Here is an 18,832-nt window from a genome sequence, read left to right as displayed (position 1 = left end):
ACCAAAGAACAATATTTCTGTGAATGAAATGTTAACAAAAGCATCGATTTGAGGTTTCTGTGCATTTTGTGATTCTTCTAATGTTCCAGTCAGTTGTATAACACAGAGAAGATTTAATGTCACCGTGTGGGCTTGCAGTAAATGACACATGGAGCAGCTTGCTCAAATGGCCTTCTGTGGTGCTGCATAGCATTTAATGTTTCCTAGCCCAAACCTGGGAAGGGGTTCTGGTAATCACACTGATTCACTGGATTTGACAACAAAGCTGTGCCAATTTAAGCACGGTCTGAGACTCTGAGAATACATGTGATCAGATGACTTCTCTGGAAGGTCTAAACCCAAGGCTGATGAGAGCACAAAGGGGTGACCAAACCTCTATAAGGCCCACCAGCTTTGTTTCTTCTGAGGTTTTCTTCACAGCAAATCTAATCAGGACAGACTTACACTGTGCCAGCTCGGGGCCATGCTTAATGGCTGGTGGGAAGGTTGGCTAGAGCAGAAGCTGAGCTACACCAGAATGGAAACAGGGAGGAGGGGAGAAGTGACCAGGAAGAGCTGTAGGCAGAGGCTCACCCACAGTCCTTTCTTGGTCGTGTAATCTGTGATTCAGATACTCTGCTGTGGACTAACCTGAAACTTCAAAAGGAAAAAAACATACCAGAATGAAATAACAAAGTGTATATTAGGAAATGTACAACTTCCAGACTTTACTTTTAATTCTAATATGTAATAAGAGGGATCCTCATGTTCTGCACTTTTTATATGTAAGTGCTCCTAAAAGCACATAAACAATCTCAGCTTAAAATACGAGATCAATTTTAGCATGTTTTGCAGAAGATTTTGGCTTATAAAAGATGTTAGTGACTTTGCCTTACACTTTTTATTACTTTGTCATACACCTTTTTATTGCTCTTAATGATGTGTCTAGGTCTATTAACACCACATTGATGCCTTCTGCAGGCTATTCCTGCTGTCAGCAGGTTCCAGCTGCTAGATGACATTTTTGCACTGACAAGGTAAGTATGTTTTGCACATGTCATGGAAAATGATTAAACTACATGATCTAATTCAACATTTGTACTTCTGCTTCATTCACTCCTAACCATATGTACCTCTTATAAACAACAGACGTTCAACAAAATGGTGGAGGACTACCAGTGTTGGGTGATTTCTTTTGAAATTACTTTTAGTTTGTACCTTCTCTTAGCAAATACTTTAAGTAGTGGAACTGTCATGAACGCTATGAAGACTAACCGAAGTTTGTTGTAAGGGAACTTCTAAATGAAGATAATTCTCCTACGTTTACTCTGGAGAGCCTCAGCTATGCTCTCCTGCATGACTCGTAGCACCTCTTTCATCTCCCCTGTGGATGGATTGGTTGGTCATTCACCTCTTGGCAGAAGAAGACCACAAGACACTTTTGCAGTTCGGTAGAAAATCACTTGGTTAAAAATAACCCAGTGTTCTGTTAGATTTCCTGTCACTCTCCCTTCCTTCTGAAAGCAAGGCAGTTCTCAGAGGAGGTTCATGTGTAAAAGCTGTGGGACTGTGCTGCTGGTGAGCTCAGCAGTGCTGTGGGGTGCTAGAGATGAAATAAATAGATCTGTGTCATAGTCACAACAGAGATGTCCAAAGCATCAGGCAGCTGGGATGTGGGAGTTCAGGCAGTAGGTGGCTGAAGCACACTCCAAAGCCTGCAGAGGTGGTTCTGAGAGCAGGAGGTCAAAATGCTAGCAGTGTTTCTATTCTGGAATTTTCTGTTCTGGAGGAGTGAGGAGTGAATTGGCTTTTCTGGGGAAGGAATGCATTCCACGCTAGCTCCATGGTGAGGCATGGAAGTGCCATGCTGAAATTGCTAATCTCTAGGGTAGCGTGCATGTGGTTTAAACCGTTTCATTTTATAGTAATGTTTATTCCATAAATATTGAAAATCTCTTCTTTGCCAATAAAAAGACAAGTGTATTATAAATGAAAACACTCTTTGAGTGAGGCTGATGCATGCTGCAGACACTGCCAGAATACGTACTGCCATGATTACCCCATTACAGGCACTATGCTCTTCAATGTATGCATTAAAAAGTTCAGCTTTTCAATGACACAGCATAGTTTGACATTTATTTTAACATAACAGTGCCTTTTCAAGGTGATTTCCCACCATGTATCTGTATGTTTTATCATCATAAATAAATCCATGGTAGATAGTTAATGTGAATAAGCATGTTCAAAGAGGAGTGGTTTTTGTCTTCAAATAGGTCTGGATATATTGAGATTGAAGCTGCACTTGAACTAACAAAGTACCTTGGTGGAGAAGATAAACTCTTTGTATGGAATGTGGTATTGGTAAATCTAGTGCCTGACAATGTGGAAAGTACTCTGAAAAACTATGAAGTATACCCACTTTTGAAGGTATCAACTTCTTTTATTAGTTAGGAAAGATACTAGTCCATTTAAATAAAGGGACTAAAAGCTTTCTAGATTCTCACGAAAGAATGAAAGTGATGGGTAATATTGTATGAATGCATTTGCATGATTTGCCATCATCTTTAAATAGGAGGTACTTGTTCACATGTGCTAGCCAATGATAAATATCATTGCTTTGTGAGTTCTTACTGTAAAGCAGAAATTTGTCTGCATTCTTAGTATTAACCTTCATTTTGGTTCTTTTTGTAAAAGAAGTTCAGAAAAAACTATATGAAGAGAAAGAAGGAGCTGTCTTAGATACTGTATGAGATTATTTTATTCCATATTTAAGATACTTGAGATTATATATATATATTACTTCTATTTCATGCTACTTTTTTATAGTAGCAATCTCAAAGTAGTAATTCTCTTATGTTCTCAGCATAAATATGTTCAAAATATGTGGGAAACATTTTTTCTTTTGGGAACTTGTTTTTTCTGTCTTTTCTCTGAGAAGGAGCATTTATTATCTTTTGTAAGCTCATATGTGTTAGCAATGTGAAATAAGTAATTTCCCCATTAGAATAGCACAAGTGCATCAAATCCCATGTTATTTATTTTATGTGCTTCATTTTAATGTTCTTTATTGTCAAGAAAGCAATAGAGGTGAATTTTTAGGATAAATGAGTAAGTAAAGAAAAACACAGCATAATAAAAGCATGCATTTGAATGAAAATAATTTTTCTTTCCCTTCTTTTAAAAGAAATACCTTTTAAAGAGAATGTTGCCAATATACCATTATTATGCAGGTTTTATTCGTCGAAATGTTGATGCTTTGGAAGATGACTATTTTGCTCAGTAAGTATTCTGCTCTTCTCAGAACTTTGATAACTGACACACTGTAGTAGTTTGTCTTCGCAAATTCAAACGCAAGATATAGGAAAATGGTCTACTTAATTTGGGTGTAAAAGAACTGTTCTCACTGATCTATAAGTGTGTTACTTATTTGTGATGATACCTGCAATGAAATTGCAGTATGTTGGGATCATTTGGGATATTGTCAGCATATTTAGTGAGGGTAAGAGATGATCCTTTAATAACAGGAGTGGTAGCTCTCGTGTTTTGGAGAGTAGGTTTAACAAGTTGCTGCTCTTTGGGGGAAAACCTATAGCAATGGTTCAGATGAGCTTTATGCATCAATCACTAGAGCTTTAAAATGATTCATTTTGTAAAACCACAGCCTGTTACAATGACTGATACTAGGTGCATCCAAAGCAACAGCACTATAAAAAATGCAGAAACCTAATAAAAATTAAGGTGTGTAGGTAGCCTCGCTGACATCCAGGGATATTGATGTCAGGAGCCCATTTTTTGGCAACTTAATTTTTTAACTTTTATTAAAACTCAAGTGCTTCTGGTAAAGGTTCTCCCCAGTTAACAGCATGATGTGCAGAAACTGGGGTCAAGCACAGTTTGAGCACTTCAAATGTGGAATACACATCTTTTACACTTGCTATTTTGGCTTTTCTTCAAGAGTGTATTTGGAAAAATTTTTTGCAACAGCATGCTGGCTGGGTCTCCAAGACTGTTTGGATCTGTCATCTGAACTGTATACTAAGTGGATGGACAACCCTGAGTACAAGTAAGAACTGTAATGTGCTCTGAGAGATGTGCATGTGCAGGGGATGTGGGTGGTTGAGGGGTTTTTACAGGGGCAGGCAGGATAAGAAAGGGCCCTACACACTGCTCATTCTCCCCAGATCTACAGAATTTAAGCAAAGCAAAAACAAAATCTCAAAAGGAAAATAATAAATGCAAAGTTCCACATCCTCTGCAAATTTCAGCTTTGTGTTGATTTCATAATTACTGCTGAAGGATTTTTCCATGAAGACCAAGATCTGCTTAACCACACAGCAGATGAAACTAAGTTAAGACTGATACACCATGTTGTCTGATCCCTTTGCCATACCTCAGCCTTGGGGGCATCACACATGCTGACTCAAGTTCTAGGCTTCCCTAAGGAGAAAAGAGTGAAGCAATGTCAGTATGGCAGTGACATGAACATCTGCCCATGGTGAATGCCATCCACGTTCTGCATTTGCATGAACAGGGGCTGGGAAGGGCTGTCAGTTCTCATGCTGATCCTGGAGCCCAGTGGCTAGGTTTCTGGTCTGTAAGAATGAAGTTGAGCTTTACTAGAATCAGATATTCTGTGTTAGTGTATTGCATTGTTAAAGGAATCTTACACTGTATTGAAATTCTTATTCCTTTCCTCCCTCTCTCTTCTGATGTTCTTTTTTTTTTTTTCCCCTGTGCAATAGTCATATAATATTGGCCCTGGTGAGTGAATATTTAAAGTTTATTTATTATTTTTCTTTATTATAGTTGCAAAGAGGCTAATATTTTGTCTTACTCCTACATTTGCTGCTATGTGATTGCCTAAGTGCTTGTGTTTGTATTCTGGTAGTAGTGATTTAGTAATCACCTCATTTTAAAGAAGATTTAAAGTGCTGTGCTTTGGTGATAAAGCAAGAAATCTAGTTAGACTAAACACATCCTGGTGTGTTTCAGAGAGGATTTTCCTACTATCCCACAATAAAGGAAGCAATGCTATGTGGAAATCTGAGACCAATGCAAAATACTTCCTTCATTAAGAGTATTCAAAAACTTTTTCCTTGTGGAATTCTATGCACCTTATCTGAGTTTAGGAGCTGAAGTCTGTGAAATATTAGCTCATCTACTTTTAAATTAAATGGAGAAGATTAATTTTGCTATCCCTCATGACACTGAGATAAATTTGAAGATGCTTCACAGTACTGAACTCTACATGTTTGTAAGTATGGAGGAAAAAAACAGCAGTAGTTTTATGAAGTGAAAGAAACAAACCACGATTTAATGAAAAAAAAACACATGAAGTAGACAACTTATTAGGTTTCAAATAAAAAAAAAACAAAAACAACAAACAGTTCCTTTTCAGTTAAGGAGGAGGTTTTTATGTACAGTAGGTAGGAAAAGGACACAGACAGAAAGATCCCTTTAGCTGGTCTTATGTTCTCCATTTTGAAATCAGAACTCCTAACAGCATATGATAGTTGCTTCATCACAGGTGAGCACCAGATGTGTTACCATACCCACTAGGACTCTCACATATGTAGAAGGCAGTGGTGCTTCTTCCTTTCAGATAAGGTGACCATCTTTCATCTGAGCGTTTCCAGCCAGTTTCTGACTTCCCAGAACTCACTGGAGTTGTTGTGCTGCATTATTTTCACTTTTGTGAAAATTGTGTCTCAAGAGCCATGACTCCCAGTCTCTCAGTTTAGCTCTCTCTCTCTCTTTCCTTCTTCTTCTTCTCACAGAAGTGAAATGGAGCTGTCTAAGTGGTTTGAGGTTACTGGCTCATCTTTCTCTTTTGAAAGAAAGAAATGAGTCTGGAGGGAGGGATAGTGTTCCTGTACATTTCAGTTACATCCTAAAGCTAAATCCTGTTGCCATCAAAGGTTACAAAATCATTATGACACATCTGCACTGACACCAGGAAAATAGTATAGGCTAATGCACCATTCTTTTCAGGAGGATTTTTTTTTTTTGCCTCTTCCTGATGGTTCACATAACAGAATTCTGGTAGAATGCTCAAACCACATGAGTACTTCCAAGTAAAAAAAAAACCTATGAAATTAATAAGCTCAGAATTTCAATTAACAAAATCCCAAGCTCTGTATGGACTTTCTCTCTGAACAGTACAACACAGATCACTTCAGGTCCACCATAGTTGTCACCAGCCAGTAGACCAGTATCCCATAGTATGCTGCCCGTACAGCCTGCCTTCACTGCTCAACATCAGAGCTGCAGCCAAAAGACATGTAGACTTCTACACTCAGTAACCAATGTCTTCTTGAAACTATTAAGACTGTATAAAAAAGCCACATTTTTTAGGCAAGGCTGTTTTCATAAGGCATCTTGAAAGGATGAGTTATACTAACTGCATACCCTACATATCACACATGTGCCTACTGAGGCTTCTTCCTTCAAGATTATGAAATAGTTCTTAAAAAATTTGCTTGCCTCTGTAACTCAAATAAGATCTGTCCTAGAAGATTTCCTTGCAGAAATATCCCTCACCTCGATGTAAACACTCAGTTTCAGCCACCATCATTGTTGGTGGGAAACTCCTTATACTTCAGAACATACCTAAATAAATAAATCCAAATTATTTCTTTGTAATTTGATATTTGTAAATTTTATATCTATACCAAACATTCTAATGCTTTCTATTATGGCAGTGAAATCAGGATGGAAATCCACTTTTTACGTGGGTAGATATTAATAGGATAAGGGGGAATGGTTTTGACCAAGAAGAAAGGAATTTCAGATTAAATGTTGGGGAAATGTTCACTGAGAGGTGGTGAGGCACAGCACTGCTGCCTGGAGGAATTGTGAGTGCCCCATCCCTGAAAGAGTTCACAGCCAGGTTGGATGAGCCTCTGGGCAGCCTAATTTACAGGGAAGCAATCCTGCCCATAGCACAGGGGTTGGAACTACATGATCTCCGAGGTCCCTTGAAACCCAAGCCATCCTGTGAGTCTGTGAAATCTTCAACACCCACCAGGACAGCTAAAGCACCTGCTGCTTACTTTTACAGTTCTTAAAAGTGACGTCTGCATCAGCCTTCAGAAGGAGGGAAATTGCTTCTGATAAATTCTCTGAATACCAGACAAAGCATCATTGGGAACAGCAGTAATCACAGATAGGAAAAAGTTAACTCACCCAATTGGCAATAGAGCCTTTAGCTACAAAACAGTCATCACCAGGAAGCAGCCCTCATCCAAGAAGCATTCTCCTACCAGAGGCTCGCCCTTAACTGAGCCCATGGAGATGTGGGCGCAGTGAATTGCTTGCACCGGTGCTTCCTTTGCTAGCCACACCTTCACCAGTTCAAGCTGTGACGTAAGAGTTCCCTTTCCATCTGTTATCCAAAATTCCTCCTAGAATATTGTAGTCCCTTCCCCTTTGGATGTTTCTGTCCTCTAGTCTTTCATCTGACTAGTATATTTACTTCGATATTGATCCCATTTCTGCAGGTATTGACCTCATTCTTTCTAGAATGGCCTAGTGAAACTAGGAATTTTTCTCAGATTATTTTTAAATTTGAAGAAAGATTTCTATGACCAGAAAGTTGACTGCTTTTCTGTCTTCTGGTGTGAGATAACTTTTACACCCTTACCATCTCATTCTTACTTAATTCTATGCAGATTAACAGCATGCTGTGGAGAAGTAAAGTGCTTTATTTGTTGCATTCAGATCCATCCTGCTGCCAGGGGGAATTTGTCCAACATACCATTAATTTGAACTATTTTCAGATAGCTTGCAGTACAGAGTAGTAGATAAATTGCTAATACTAGAAATTGCTGAGCTGTTTTAATGTTACTGGCATGTCATTGCCACAGGAGAAGCTTTCTGTTCAGCCTTTGCACATGAAGTGTTGTATTACATGGACAGTGATTGCATTTATTTTCTGTTATGAAATGCACTGCTGTGTTGGGGAAAGTAACAGAAGGTGCTTGTTGCATGGACAAATGTCACTTCAGCTTTTGTTTCTGTTTCCCATGTCTTTCTTACTAGATGTATTCACTGAAGAAAATCTTGTCTGGGATGATGTCTATACGCAGTTGCACCCTCTTTAATGGTGTGATTGCTATAATGCTGCAATGTGCAAGAGTGGCATTGATTGCCTGTACACAAACTGGCTTGATCTCACTGTTTTTACAAAAAGTGGGTTTTTTGCCTGAAAGCTGCATGTTTTGTTAAAGTTTAAACTGTAATCAAAGTTAGCAGTTTTATTTGGGTTGCTATTTTGTATTTTTCTTACTACGCATCCTTCAGCTGAAAATAAAAATTTTCTTGTTATCACTTTATAGCAATACAGAACCTTCTAACTTTATTTTGCTTCACAGAATTCCATTTTTAATTAGAAGAACCATCTGTTGCTATGGCGTTGCAGTGGGAAGTGATAAAGAATGGGATTTTGCATGGAAAATGTATAAACACAATGACTCCACAACGGAAGACAAAGACATCCTCCTCTCTGCCATGAGCTGTGCCAAAGAATCGTGGTTACTTCACAGGTGCCCTTGATTGAAGCATGTCTCTGGGGGTACTGCACCATACAAACCTGTCTGAAGTTTGCCTGCCACAGAACCACACATCTGATATTCCAGTGGTAGAACCTTATGAATTTTCTTATGGGGAAAATATGATAAGCAGTACAAATATACGCGATCCTTTTGCTGACATCACAACTTACATGCCCTTATTGACTGAGGAAGGGAATTCTTGAGCTGGTAACTAGCATGTCGTGTCTACCACCACCAGTGGACCTGTCAATATAATTCCCTTTCTGAAGTGAAAGTGTACCTTCAGGTGTTATAGCAGACTGGTAACTAATCCCATAACTGCATGTTGTATGGAACCTCGTTCCCTTTAGGTTTGTTTCCTGTTTTTTTTTTCAACTTTGAATCCACTGGCTGCCTGTACACTCTGCATTGTAAGAAACAGTACTTATCATAATTCTCCCTGATAGTTTTCCCCACCACTTATGATTTTATACTGTCTTCCCATATCTCTGATTGCCTTCCTAGGCTAAAATCTCATAGCCGATTTAGCCCTTTGTAGAAGTCAGATCACCCATAGGTGAAGGACAAAAATGAAAATAGACTAACTAGAAAGCTGTTCATTCTGAAGTATAGACTGACAAGGAGAAATCATATTTAAATTTCCAGTTTGGAATATCATATTCATTATCCTTCACTGACATCTTCACAAGATCTTTTCACTTTATCAGCAGAAAGATACTGAAGATGAGTTTTATATTTTGTCATGCCCACATTACCCAAAGAGTATCTCTGAGGACAGCGATAGTTCTAAAGAATGATGATCCAACCACTGGCATAAATACGATGAGTCCAATGCTCTGAAAGTAGTTGAGTTTTTTCTCCTGCCAGCCACCTTGCGAGGTTGAGCAGGAAGAACAGATATGGCTCAAAATACAGCCAGTTGGATTGAGAAGTCATGTCTGAGCAGAGCTATGCTGATTTTCCACCTAACCTGTGGTCCTTTGGTGATTTTGTTATAGACACAGGCTAGAACTGGTCCTTGTAAAGCTGTAAGTTATATCAGAAGAAGACAGCAGCTCAGGAAGTTGTGACAATCTCCTTCCTCTGTAGCAGCAGTTGTTGACAAAACAATCTCTTTTTCTAAACTTCAACCTGAAAGTCTTTTAGGCTGAGGAATCTTAAACTGTGTTGTCCTCAGTATAGTTTGTCCATTTGGTTAAGCATATTTGTGGCATGCAAATGGGAGAAACCCAGCTCATCTGCTCTACCAACAAAGTGGCTGCTTGTAATACTCTGACAAATATTTTTTTCAGCGGTGCTGTAGAAAGCAGGAGACTGTAAAGTTACACAACAAAAAGAGAATTATTTATTTACTTTTTCAAGATATCCAGGCACCCACTCTCATTGATGTTAGTGTCAGGTAGTTAAATGTTTATGAAATCATGACTTAGCCTACTTGAGAGCACCTTGGATACCTTATTATTGAAACAGAATCCCTCTGTGTAACAGCGTGTCTTACTTCTAGCTCATTCTCCAGGATCTGTTTGGAGTTTTCTCCAGAATCTTGGGAGCAGTTTCCCTTACCATGAGGTTATCTGATTAGAGGGGTTATTCTGAGTCTTTCTGTAAGATATACAAAAAATCAAATATCTCCTGTTGTGCTACACACTCATTTTACTGAGAAGTGGAAAGCAAGTGTGCAAGAACAAGGAATTTCACCGACATAAGAACAAAATGCAACCAGAATACACAGCTCTGAATGACCCCAACTTTGGTGTAACTGTCAACATTCCAGAATTTGGGTGGACAGAAATCCTCCTGAACTAATATGTAATTCCAGATTATGACTCTTAAACAGAAAGTAATATTAACTTTTTTTTCCCAACAGATCCTTGCGGTATTGGCTCAGTGATACACAATTTTCTTCCAACTGTACAGCCAACATCCTTGAATATGTAGCGTCTAAGGACAATGGGCATCGTATAGCCTGGGAATTTGTTACAGAAAATTGGTCACTTTTAAGTGAAAGGTATGGTAACCAACCTGTTATGATTTCTCTTTACTTCTGCGTTTCTTTTGCTCCAACTGCAAATTTTCCTTCCAGACACAACATAGTTTGTCATGATTGATGCGGTTTTCTTAAGTACAGAGACCACAGTTATCATTGGATCCTAATGTCAAAGAAGAGCTCATGTCAGTTACAGAATGCTTTGAAATTAGTCTGCTCACGACTGTCCCTGTGTTAAACTTTCTGGAAAGTCTGGCCCTTATTTACCTATTTAAATGGAGAGCTTTCCCAAAAATCCCAGTTGTGAGATAATGAAAGATAAAAATCTGGCTCCTGGAGTACACTTTAAGATGTGCCTTGTGACAAGAGGTGTGGGAGACTACTAATCATGATGTAAGAGAAGGCATTACTTAAGTACCTCAATGACAACTACCATATAATATATAGTTTCCCACTTTTTGCTGTCCAGGCAGCATTTCACATCAGACAAAACAAACATCAGAACAAACTTTAGAATAGAAATAAACTTGTCCTTTTACTGATCTGGAAAAGGAGAAGAGTGCATGGCTGTGATGGTTGGCTGTCACAGCACAAGTGTTCTTTTGATATTGAATGATAGAATGGCAGCAGTCCATAGACTGCATTCAGTAGATGTTAGTGTAATTATATACACTTGCAATCAATGTAATTAAGCCTGAGCAGAACATGAGCCATCTAAGCATAAGCAAAAGGAAAAGGGAAAAGCCACTTGCTGTGTAGGCAAAGTACAATAATATTAGCAATTACTCTTACCGACACATAAGCAACAATTTCTTTTTCTCTGTCTCAACACTGAGCGTCAGGACTAGCAAATGACAACTATCACTAGATGGTGTTAGGGCATTCTGCTTATGGGATTGAGACTCCATGCCAATTGTGTGATTAAAAGGATGATAGAAGATAAGTCTTCAACATGAGAGCCTAGGAAAAAAGGTAGAGTAGTTGGAGTAGCCGACGATCTGTAATCACTATAGCCTTTCAGTGTCCTTGAGGAGAACATTGTTTAGACTATCGTGTATTCATTTATATATTCCTTTGTATAAGATAGGCATGTGAACACATTATGCTCCCATTGACCCTTGCAGTTCTGTGGTCAGCAGCATCTTGCCCTGTGCACTGGCACTGTAGACAAATACTCTCAGGAATAGTAAGAGCAGCAAAGTGATGTGGGAAAACTGGAAGTCAGAAGGGCAACCAAGAGTTTTAAAAGTGAACAGACTTGAAAGAAAGTGCTAGAACAGAACCATTACCTCCATGCCGTGAGCATATCATTGATCTTCATAGAGGAAGCCATCACTGACTTGAGTTTTTTCCATGTTTTTCATCCAGGTTGCCTGTAATACAGTGTGAAGTAGTATACGCTTCCTGTGGGCAACTGGTGAATCTTTTTAGTTCTTGTTTGATGTTCAGCCAGACAGTTTCACAAACAAGAGAAAAACACATGGCTTGGAAACCCCCTGAAAATGGAAAACCCATATTAGTCTTGTAGTTTCATAAGCACAGGTGTAAAATGCAAAAGTAAGGTCCTAACCTCTTTTCCAAAGAGAGCTCATACTCTCTTCATAGAGATGGTGGATTGACACATACAGATTTTGAAGACCACTGATACTATTCATCTCTATTTAAAGTCCTAATCCATCCAGTTTGGATGTTATCTTTATACATTGTCCTCAGGACACTAACAGAAATGCCAAGATTTTAGAATTGATGGTACCTATCATTTCTATATGGATTTTAACTTCATAAAAGTTATCTTTTTAAGTCAGTTATTCATTATAGCTGAGAAAAAAGTGCAGATCATATCAGGAATGAAAATGAGGGGAAATTGGTCTGTTTAATTCTGCTCAAATGTCTAAACTGAACTTTAATGGTACTCCCCTTTTAAAGGGCAGGGAGTATACAATTGAAAACTTCCACCTAATTGGTACCTCCAATGTGATACATGATTAATAAATAGCTGGAGTATTATTAAATGAGATGGAATCTAGTATTTTTCTAGCATGCTGATGGAAGGACCCTTATCTCAATTTTACAGGTATGGGAAGGAATTATTACATGCCGTATTAAGAATCATGGGAAGATTTGTCAGTACAGATATACAGATCCAAGAGGTAAATGAGAGAAGAGATTAGTCCCAATTTTACTACCAGTTTCTACATACAGCTTTTAAAATCTTTTATTTTATTTTATTTTATTTTCCCTTACAGAAATTCAGGTAATGTATTGCATAGTATTATTAAACTAAAAAAAAAAAAAAAAAATAAAATCTCCTCATCTGAGAAATAAGTGTACAAATGGGCACCCACAGCTCTGCAGTCTGTGGGTGCAGTTATTAAGCATGGCATTAAAATGCTGCTTTGTGCAGGATGGATGTTGTCCTGCTCTGTGTGGTTGCAGCATAGGAGGTTGGTTGCCTGCCTACATGCTGAACAGAAGGCCTGCGCATGTGGGGTGCTCTCCTTTCTCTTTGGCCTCATGGCAGCCCAGATAATCTATGGACAATAGATTCTATGTGGGCTCCTGTTCGTCTGGAAAAACTGAGTGGACTGGTCTGGGGATTCCTGCTGAAGGGTGGAAGTCTGTGGCAGGTGGTTATAACCTCTCTTTAGTTTATTCACCACAGTAAGACTTCCAAATGTTAGTGCCTGTGACAAATGCATAACTATCACTGCTTGTTCCACTGCTTTCTTGTTTCTTCCAGTTGTAGTCTCCCTAGATTATTTCCAAAAATATCCCTTATCTTCTCTCTGAGCTGCTGCTCAGCTTTTGTGCTGTTCCTATATCACATAAATCTCTAAGTAGTATCTGCCCAGTATCTGTCATTGTAAGAAAGAAATTGTTCCCCTTTTTCAGTCATTGACAGATGCATCAGCAAATAAGAGAAAATGGATGGTTAATGAAGAAAGCTATTCAGAGATCTAGCTCCTGAAATAAAATAAATCTCTCTTGGACACACACAAAGTAGAAGCTTTTCATCTTTTATTCTTCAGGAAAAAATTTTTGCTTCCTGTGATGGCAAAAGCAGTAGTCCAGTGTCAGCCTTCCAGTTAGCTTTCAGATTGTAACAGAGTCCCAATATTATCATTTCTGTTTCATTTTCCACTTTGAAATCTATCATCTGTAGAGATGACCTTCCTCATGATGCCCACAGGAGAGTTAATAAAAGGTTGCTGGACATCTGTCTCTTTTCTCATGTACATTCCTCCACACCATCTACGTATGTTTCTTTGCTGTTCTTCAGTCCTCTCTTGTCTTCTGCTCTTTAGATTGATGGGAGAAAACTTCTTGCTCTGTAACTGTAGAGGAGGCAGCACCCAAGAGGATTCTGCTACCCAACTAGTCCTAGACACTGTGTGGTACCACTAGTACTAATGAAGCTGGCTGCAATTTGAAGCATTTTTACAGAGATGATGGCAAAAGGGCACATTCCTGGTGTGTAAGGATCTTTCCTGTCCAGCATAAATCAATATGCTTGCTCCCATCCACTCTTTTTATGTAATTCTGTGTAAAACACCTGTCAGATATACAGCTGTTTCCTCAAAGTGAAAATGCATTGACTAACCTCATGCATTTATTTATTCAGTTGCAGGTTTTCTATAATAATACACTAGAAGAGGATGAGAGAGAAACTGCTACTCTACTACTGGAGACTGCAAAAGCTGAAAACGTGGAAAGGAAAGAACTTCTAAGTAGAGTTGCTGATTGGCTAGATAAAAATATAGACGACTGACTGGGGAAAATAATTTCCAGTATATTTTAGAGTTTGATTCAGTAGCACACTGATATTTTAAGACGTAATTAAAGATAGAACAAATCTTTATGATGTCTGAGATTATCTTCCCAACTGGAAATTCAGGCTAAACCAATTCAAAAAGAAAATAAAAGTTCTGATTTCATATCAGAAATAAGATATATGTAGGTTGTGCCAAAAGTAATTCCTCATATTTAGTACAATGGAAACTACAATAAATACAAAGAGAACACCATTTGATAGAGCAAATTCTCAGCTACCAAACATTATCTTTCAACCTTGTCACTACATTAGCTGTGCATTCTTGCCAATGACAAAGAAAAGCAAGCATTCATAAAAATCTGTACTGGCAGAGAAGACCAACTATTTCACAGCTGCTATTATGGTGTCATTGCTAGGAAAAAGTTGCCCACAGTCTGTCTTTCATCAGCCCAAATGGATGAAGTCAGAAGTGGGTGCAGTAGGACAGTCCAGCCAAGACTGGCAATGTGCTCTGTGATCTTCAAACTGGTATGGGGTTGGCATTATTGTACTGTCTTCTTCCCTGGCTTCCCTCTGTAAGTTCAAGCCTTCAGCTTAGTTGGCACTGCAGTGTAGAGGTCAAAGTTTGATGGTTTGTGTGGGTTCCAGGAAATTCAGAAGGATCACGTTTTCCTACCCCACTAGACAGTTCACATCACTTTGCCTACCGAGGACTGCATATTGAACTTTCTCTTAGATTGCAAATTCACACTTCCCCACTCCATGGACTGCTGTTTTGACTCCAGCTTGTAGCAGTCACAGTACATCTTGTCAATGGTAATGATGCGATTCAGAAAACTGCCACCTTCAGCTTCATTTTGAGGTGTTCCAACATTACCACCATGATTTCCAAAGCATTGGAGCCAATATTAAGCCTTGTTCACAGTTCCCTGGTCACAATCTGCTCATTGCATGGATGCGCTGGCTGAAACGCTCTTCATTTTTTGTGGTGTGACAGTTCTGCATGCCCATGTGGAACATGGCTTGTCTTTCACATCACTGTCAACACTGCTGGCATGTGCCATCCAGCACAGAATCACAGAATCACAGAATCACAGAATTACCCAGGTTGGAAGGGACCTCAAGGATCATGTAGTTCCAACCCCCCTGCCTAGCAGGGCCACCAAACATACACATTCAGATCAGGTTGCCCAGGACCCCGTCCAACCTGGCCTTGAACACGTCCAAGGACGGGGCATCCACAACCTCCCTGGGCAGCCCGTTCCAGGGCCTAACCACTCTCCTAGTAAAGAACTTCCCCCTAACATCCAACCTAAATCTTCCCTCCTTCAACTTAAAACCATTTCCCCTAGTCCTGCTGTTATCAGCCCTTCTGAACAGTTTACTCCCCTCCTGGGTGTAGGTTCCCTTCAGGTATTGATAGGCTGCAATGAGGTCACCCCGCAGCCTTCTCTTCTCCAGGCTGAACAAGCCCAACTCCCTCAGCCTGTCCTCATAGGGGAGGTGCTCCAGCCCCCTGATCATCTTAGTCGCCCTCCTCTGGACCCTTTCCAAAATCTCTATGTCTTTCTTGTACTGAGGGCTCCACACCTGGACACAGTACTCCAGATGGGGCCTCACAAGAGCCGAGAGGGACAATCACCTCCCTGTCCCTGCTGGCCACCCCTCTCCTGATGGAGCCCAGGATCCCATTTGCCTTTCGAGCTGCCAGAGCACACTGCTGGCTCATGTTCAGTCTCTCGTCCATCAGGACCCCCAGGTCCTTCTCTGCCGAGCTGCTCTCAAGGACCACTCCTCCCAGCCTGTACAGGTGCCTGGGGTTCCTCCGGCCCAAATGCAAAACCTTGCACTTTGCCGTGTTGAACCTCATCAGGTTCACCCGAGCCCAGCCCTCCAGCCTGTCGAGGTCCCTCTGAATGGCATCCCTTCCTTCCACCGTATCAACTGCACCACTCAGCTTGGTGTCGTCAGCAAACTTGCTGAGGGTGCATTCAATTCCCTCATCGATGTCATTAATAAAGATGTTAAAGAGCACCGGTCCCAAGACAGACCCTTGGGGGACACCACTTGTTACCGGCCTCCACCTGGACATAGAGCCATTGACCACTACCCTCTGTCTGCGGCCTTTCAACCAATTGCTTATCCATCGGGTCGTCCACCCATCAAATCCACTTCCCTCCAATTTGGAGATGAGGATGTGGTGGGGGACCATGTCAAAGGCCTTGCTCAGGTCCAGGTAAATGACATCGGTCGCCTTCCCTTCATCCACCAATGCCGTCACTCCATCATAGAAGGCCACAAGATTAGTTAGGCATGACCTTCCTTTGGTGAAGCCGTGCTGGCTGTCTCGGATCACATGCTCATTCTTTATGTGACCAAGCATGTTGTCCAGGAGGATCTGTTCCATGATCTTCCCAGGCACGGAGGTGAGACTCACCGGCCTGTAGTTCCCCGGGTCCTCCCTGCTCCCCTTCTTGTATACGGGAGTGACATGACCCTTCCTCCAGTCATCCGGGACCTCACCTGACAGCCACGACTTTTCAAATATGATGGAGAGCGGCTCGGCAACCACCTCAGCCAGCTCCTTCAGGACCCTGGGATGCACGCAATCCGGCCCCATAGACTTGTATTCATTCAGTCTAAGGAGGCACTCTCGGACTTGCTCTGCCCTTACAGTGGGGAGGGATTTACCTCCTTGGTCCCCACATAGAGGTTTGGGGATGCAGGGTTCAGGAACGTGAAAAAGACTAGAATCCTGGCCACCAGTGAAGACCGAGGTGAAGAACTCATTCAGCACCTCAGCTTTCTCTTCATCTGTTGAAGCCAGATCTCCTCTTAAATTTACCAAAGTAGGTACGCCCGTTTTGGCCTGTCTCTTCTGGGCAATGTACCTGTAGAAGGTTTTCTTATTGTTTTTCACGTCCCTTGCCAAGTTCAGTTCTGCCTGCGCCTTGGCTTCCCTGATCCCACGTCTGCAAGTCCGGACGTCATTCCTGTACTCTTCCCAGGTGACACAGCCTTGTTTCCAGAGCTTGTACACCCCTTTCTTCGCCCTCAGTTCTCTCAGCAGGTCCTTGCTGAGCCAAGCCGGTTTCCTACCTTGCCTGCCCACTTTCTTATTCAGAGGAATGGAGACCTCTTGTGCTTCCAGGAGGGCATCTTTGAAGAGCCGCCAGCTCTCCTCAACATCCTTGTCTTTGAGGGCAGCGCGCCAGGGGATCTTGGCCAGCAATCCATTGAGTAGCTTGAAGTCTGCTCTTCTAAAGTTCAGTGTCCTGGTCCCGCTCTTTGCCAGGCCCACATCGCTTGAGATCACAAACTCAACCAGGGCGTGGTCGCTGGAGCCCAGGCAGCCTCCAACCTTGACGCCTTTGATGATCTCCTCGGCGTTGGTGAGCAGCAGGTCCAGCAACGCTTCACCTCTGGTCGGTCTGTCCAATACCTGAACCAGAAAGCTATCATCAATGGATTCCAACAGCCTTCTGGAGCTCTTGCAGCTCGCCGTGTGGTTTTCCCAGCAGATGTCCGGATGGTTGAAGTCCCCCACCAGGACAAGAGCCCGTGAGCCAGACATCTCACGCATCTGGAGCAAGAAAGCCTCGTCAACAGCCTCCCCTTGATCAGGTGGTCTGTAGTATACCCCTAACACCAGCTGACCTATATTTGTCCCATCTCTAATCCTAACCCACAGGCTCTCAACCTGTTCCTGACTGCTTCTCGTAGGGAGCTCCTCACAGTGTATCCAATCTCTGACATAGAGAGCAACTCCCCCACCTCACTGTCAGCACCTCACTGTGCTGACATACACTGTTTGATCTCTGTAAGTGTTCAGCACCGATGAATGTCAGTGGGTGCAATTTTTTCCTCACGTTTTCCTGTGAATTCATTGACACACCCTTCACATACACTCCCATGTCAGATGCCATTCTGTCAGGCTGCCCCTCTGCTGCCATCTGTCACAGGGGAGCAGCATGGAATGGGATAATGAAGCAAAGGGTCAGCCTCTACTGCCATGCCACCAACATCCATCTCTGACACTGTGGGCCAACGTAATAAAACAAGAGGTGTTATTTTCAGAGCAGTCCTCATACATTTTCATATTACATCTAAATTTACTTCCTACTGAATAAGTGGTCCACAGGGATATGTTGCTAATAATAACCTAATGCACAGATGCAGTCAGTCCTAAATTCTTTTTTGTGTTTTTCCCTGAATCTCTGAAGAAAGGGTGTGGTTCAAGTTTTTGGCAAAAACCATTATAAAGTGGGAAAAGTTTTATATTGTTTTGCTTATGATCTACACTGCGGCCTTGGGCAGGTCATTTAATCTGTAACTCCATTTCTACATTTGTAAAGTGGATGGGGGATAATAAATACAGCGAAACATAAGCTTGTGAATGAATTCAGATCTGTGGAGAGGGATGAACTATAGAAATATCAAATTCTAATTACAATAAAAAATGCTTCATTATTAAAACTTTATTTTTCCTTCTTTAAAGGCTTGTACTTAGTATGTCTAGATTTACATTTATGTTTTATTAGG

The 18,832-nt window shown here is 41.0% G+C and overlaps 1 protein-coding gene across 1 annotated transcript in view; it reads left to right on the top strand.

Moving 5' to 3' along the window:
• LVRN (laeverin) overlaps nucleotides 1-14,375 on the top strand; it is a 34,297-nt gene extending 19,922 nt beyond the window's left edge. Inside the window, exons 13-20 of the mRNA XM_042882894.1 lie at nucleotides 961-1,016; nucleotides 2,253-2,406; nucleotides 3,164-3,258; nucleotides 3,935-4,042; nucleotides 8,352-8,522; nucleotides 10,399-10,539; nucleotides 12,593-12,668; nucleotides 14,141-14,375. Coding sequence (XP_042738828.1) covers nucleotides 961-1,016; nucleotides 2,253-2,406; nucleotides 3,164-3,258; nucleotides 3,935-4,042; nucleotides 8,352-8,522; nucleotides 10,399-10,539; nucleotides 12,593-12,668; nucleotides 14,141-14,287 — 948 coding nt within the window. The 3' untranslated portion in view covers nucleotides 14,288-14,375. The remainder of the gene's footprint in view (nucleotides 1-960; nucleotides 1,017-2,252; nucleotides 2,407-3,163; nucleotides 3,259-3,934; nucleotides 4,043-8,351; nucleotides 8,523-10,398; nucleotides 10,540-12,592; nucleotides 12,669-14,140) is intronic.
• The last annotated feature ends 4,457 nt before the right edge of the window (nucleotides 14,376-18,832 follow it).

This window comes from Lagopus leucura, unplaced genomic scaffold (genome assembly GCF_019238085.1).
Source record: "Lagopus leucura isolate 7727_CA_CO unplaced genomic scaffold, USGS_WTPT01 Super-Scaffold_100036, whole genome shotgun sequence".
NCBI classification, from domain to species: Eukaryota; Metazoa; Chordata; class Aves; order Galliformes; family Phasianidae; genus Lagopus; species Lagopus leucura.
Note: the sequence above shows the minus strand (reverse complement) of the source record. Positions and strands in the feature narration are given on the sequence as shown.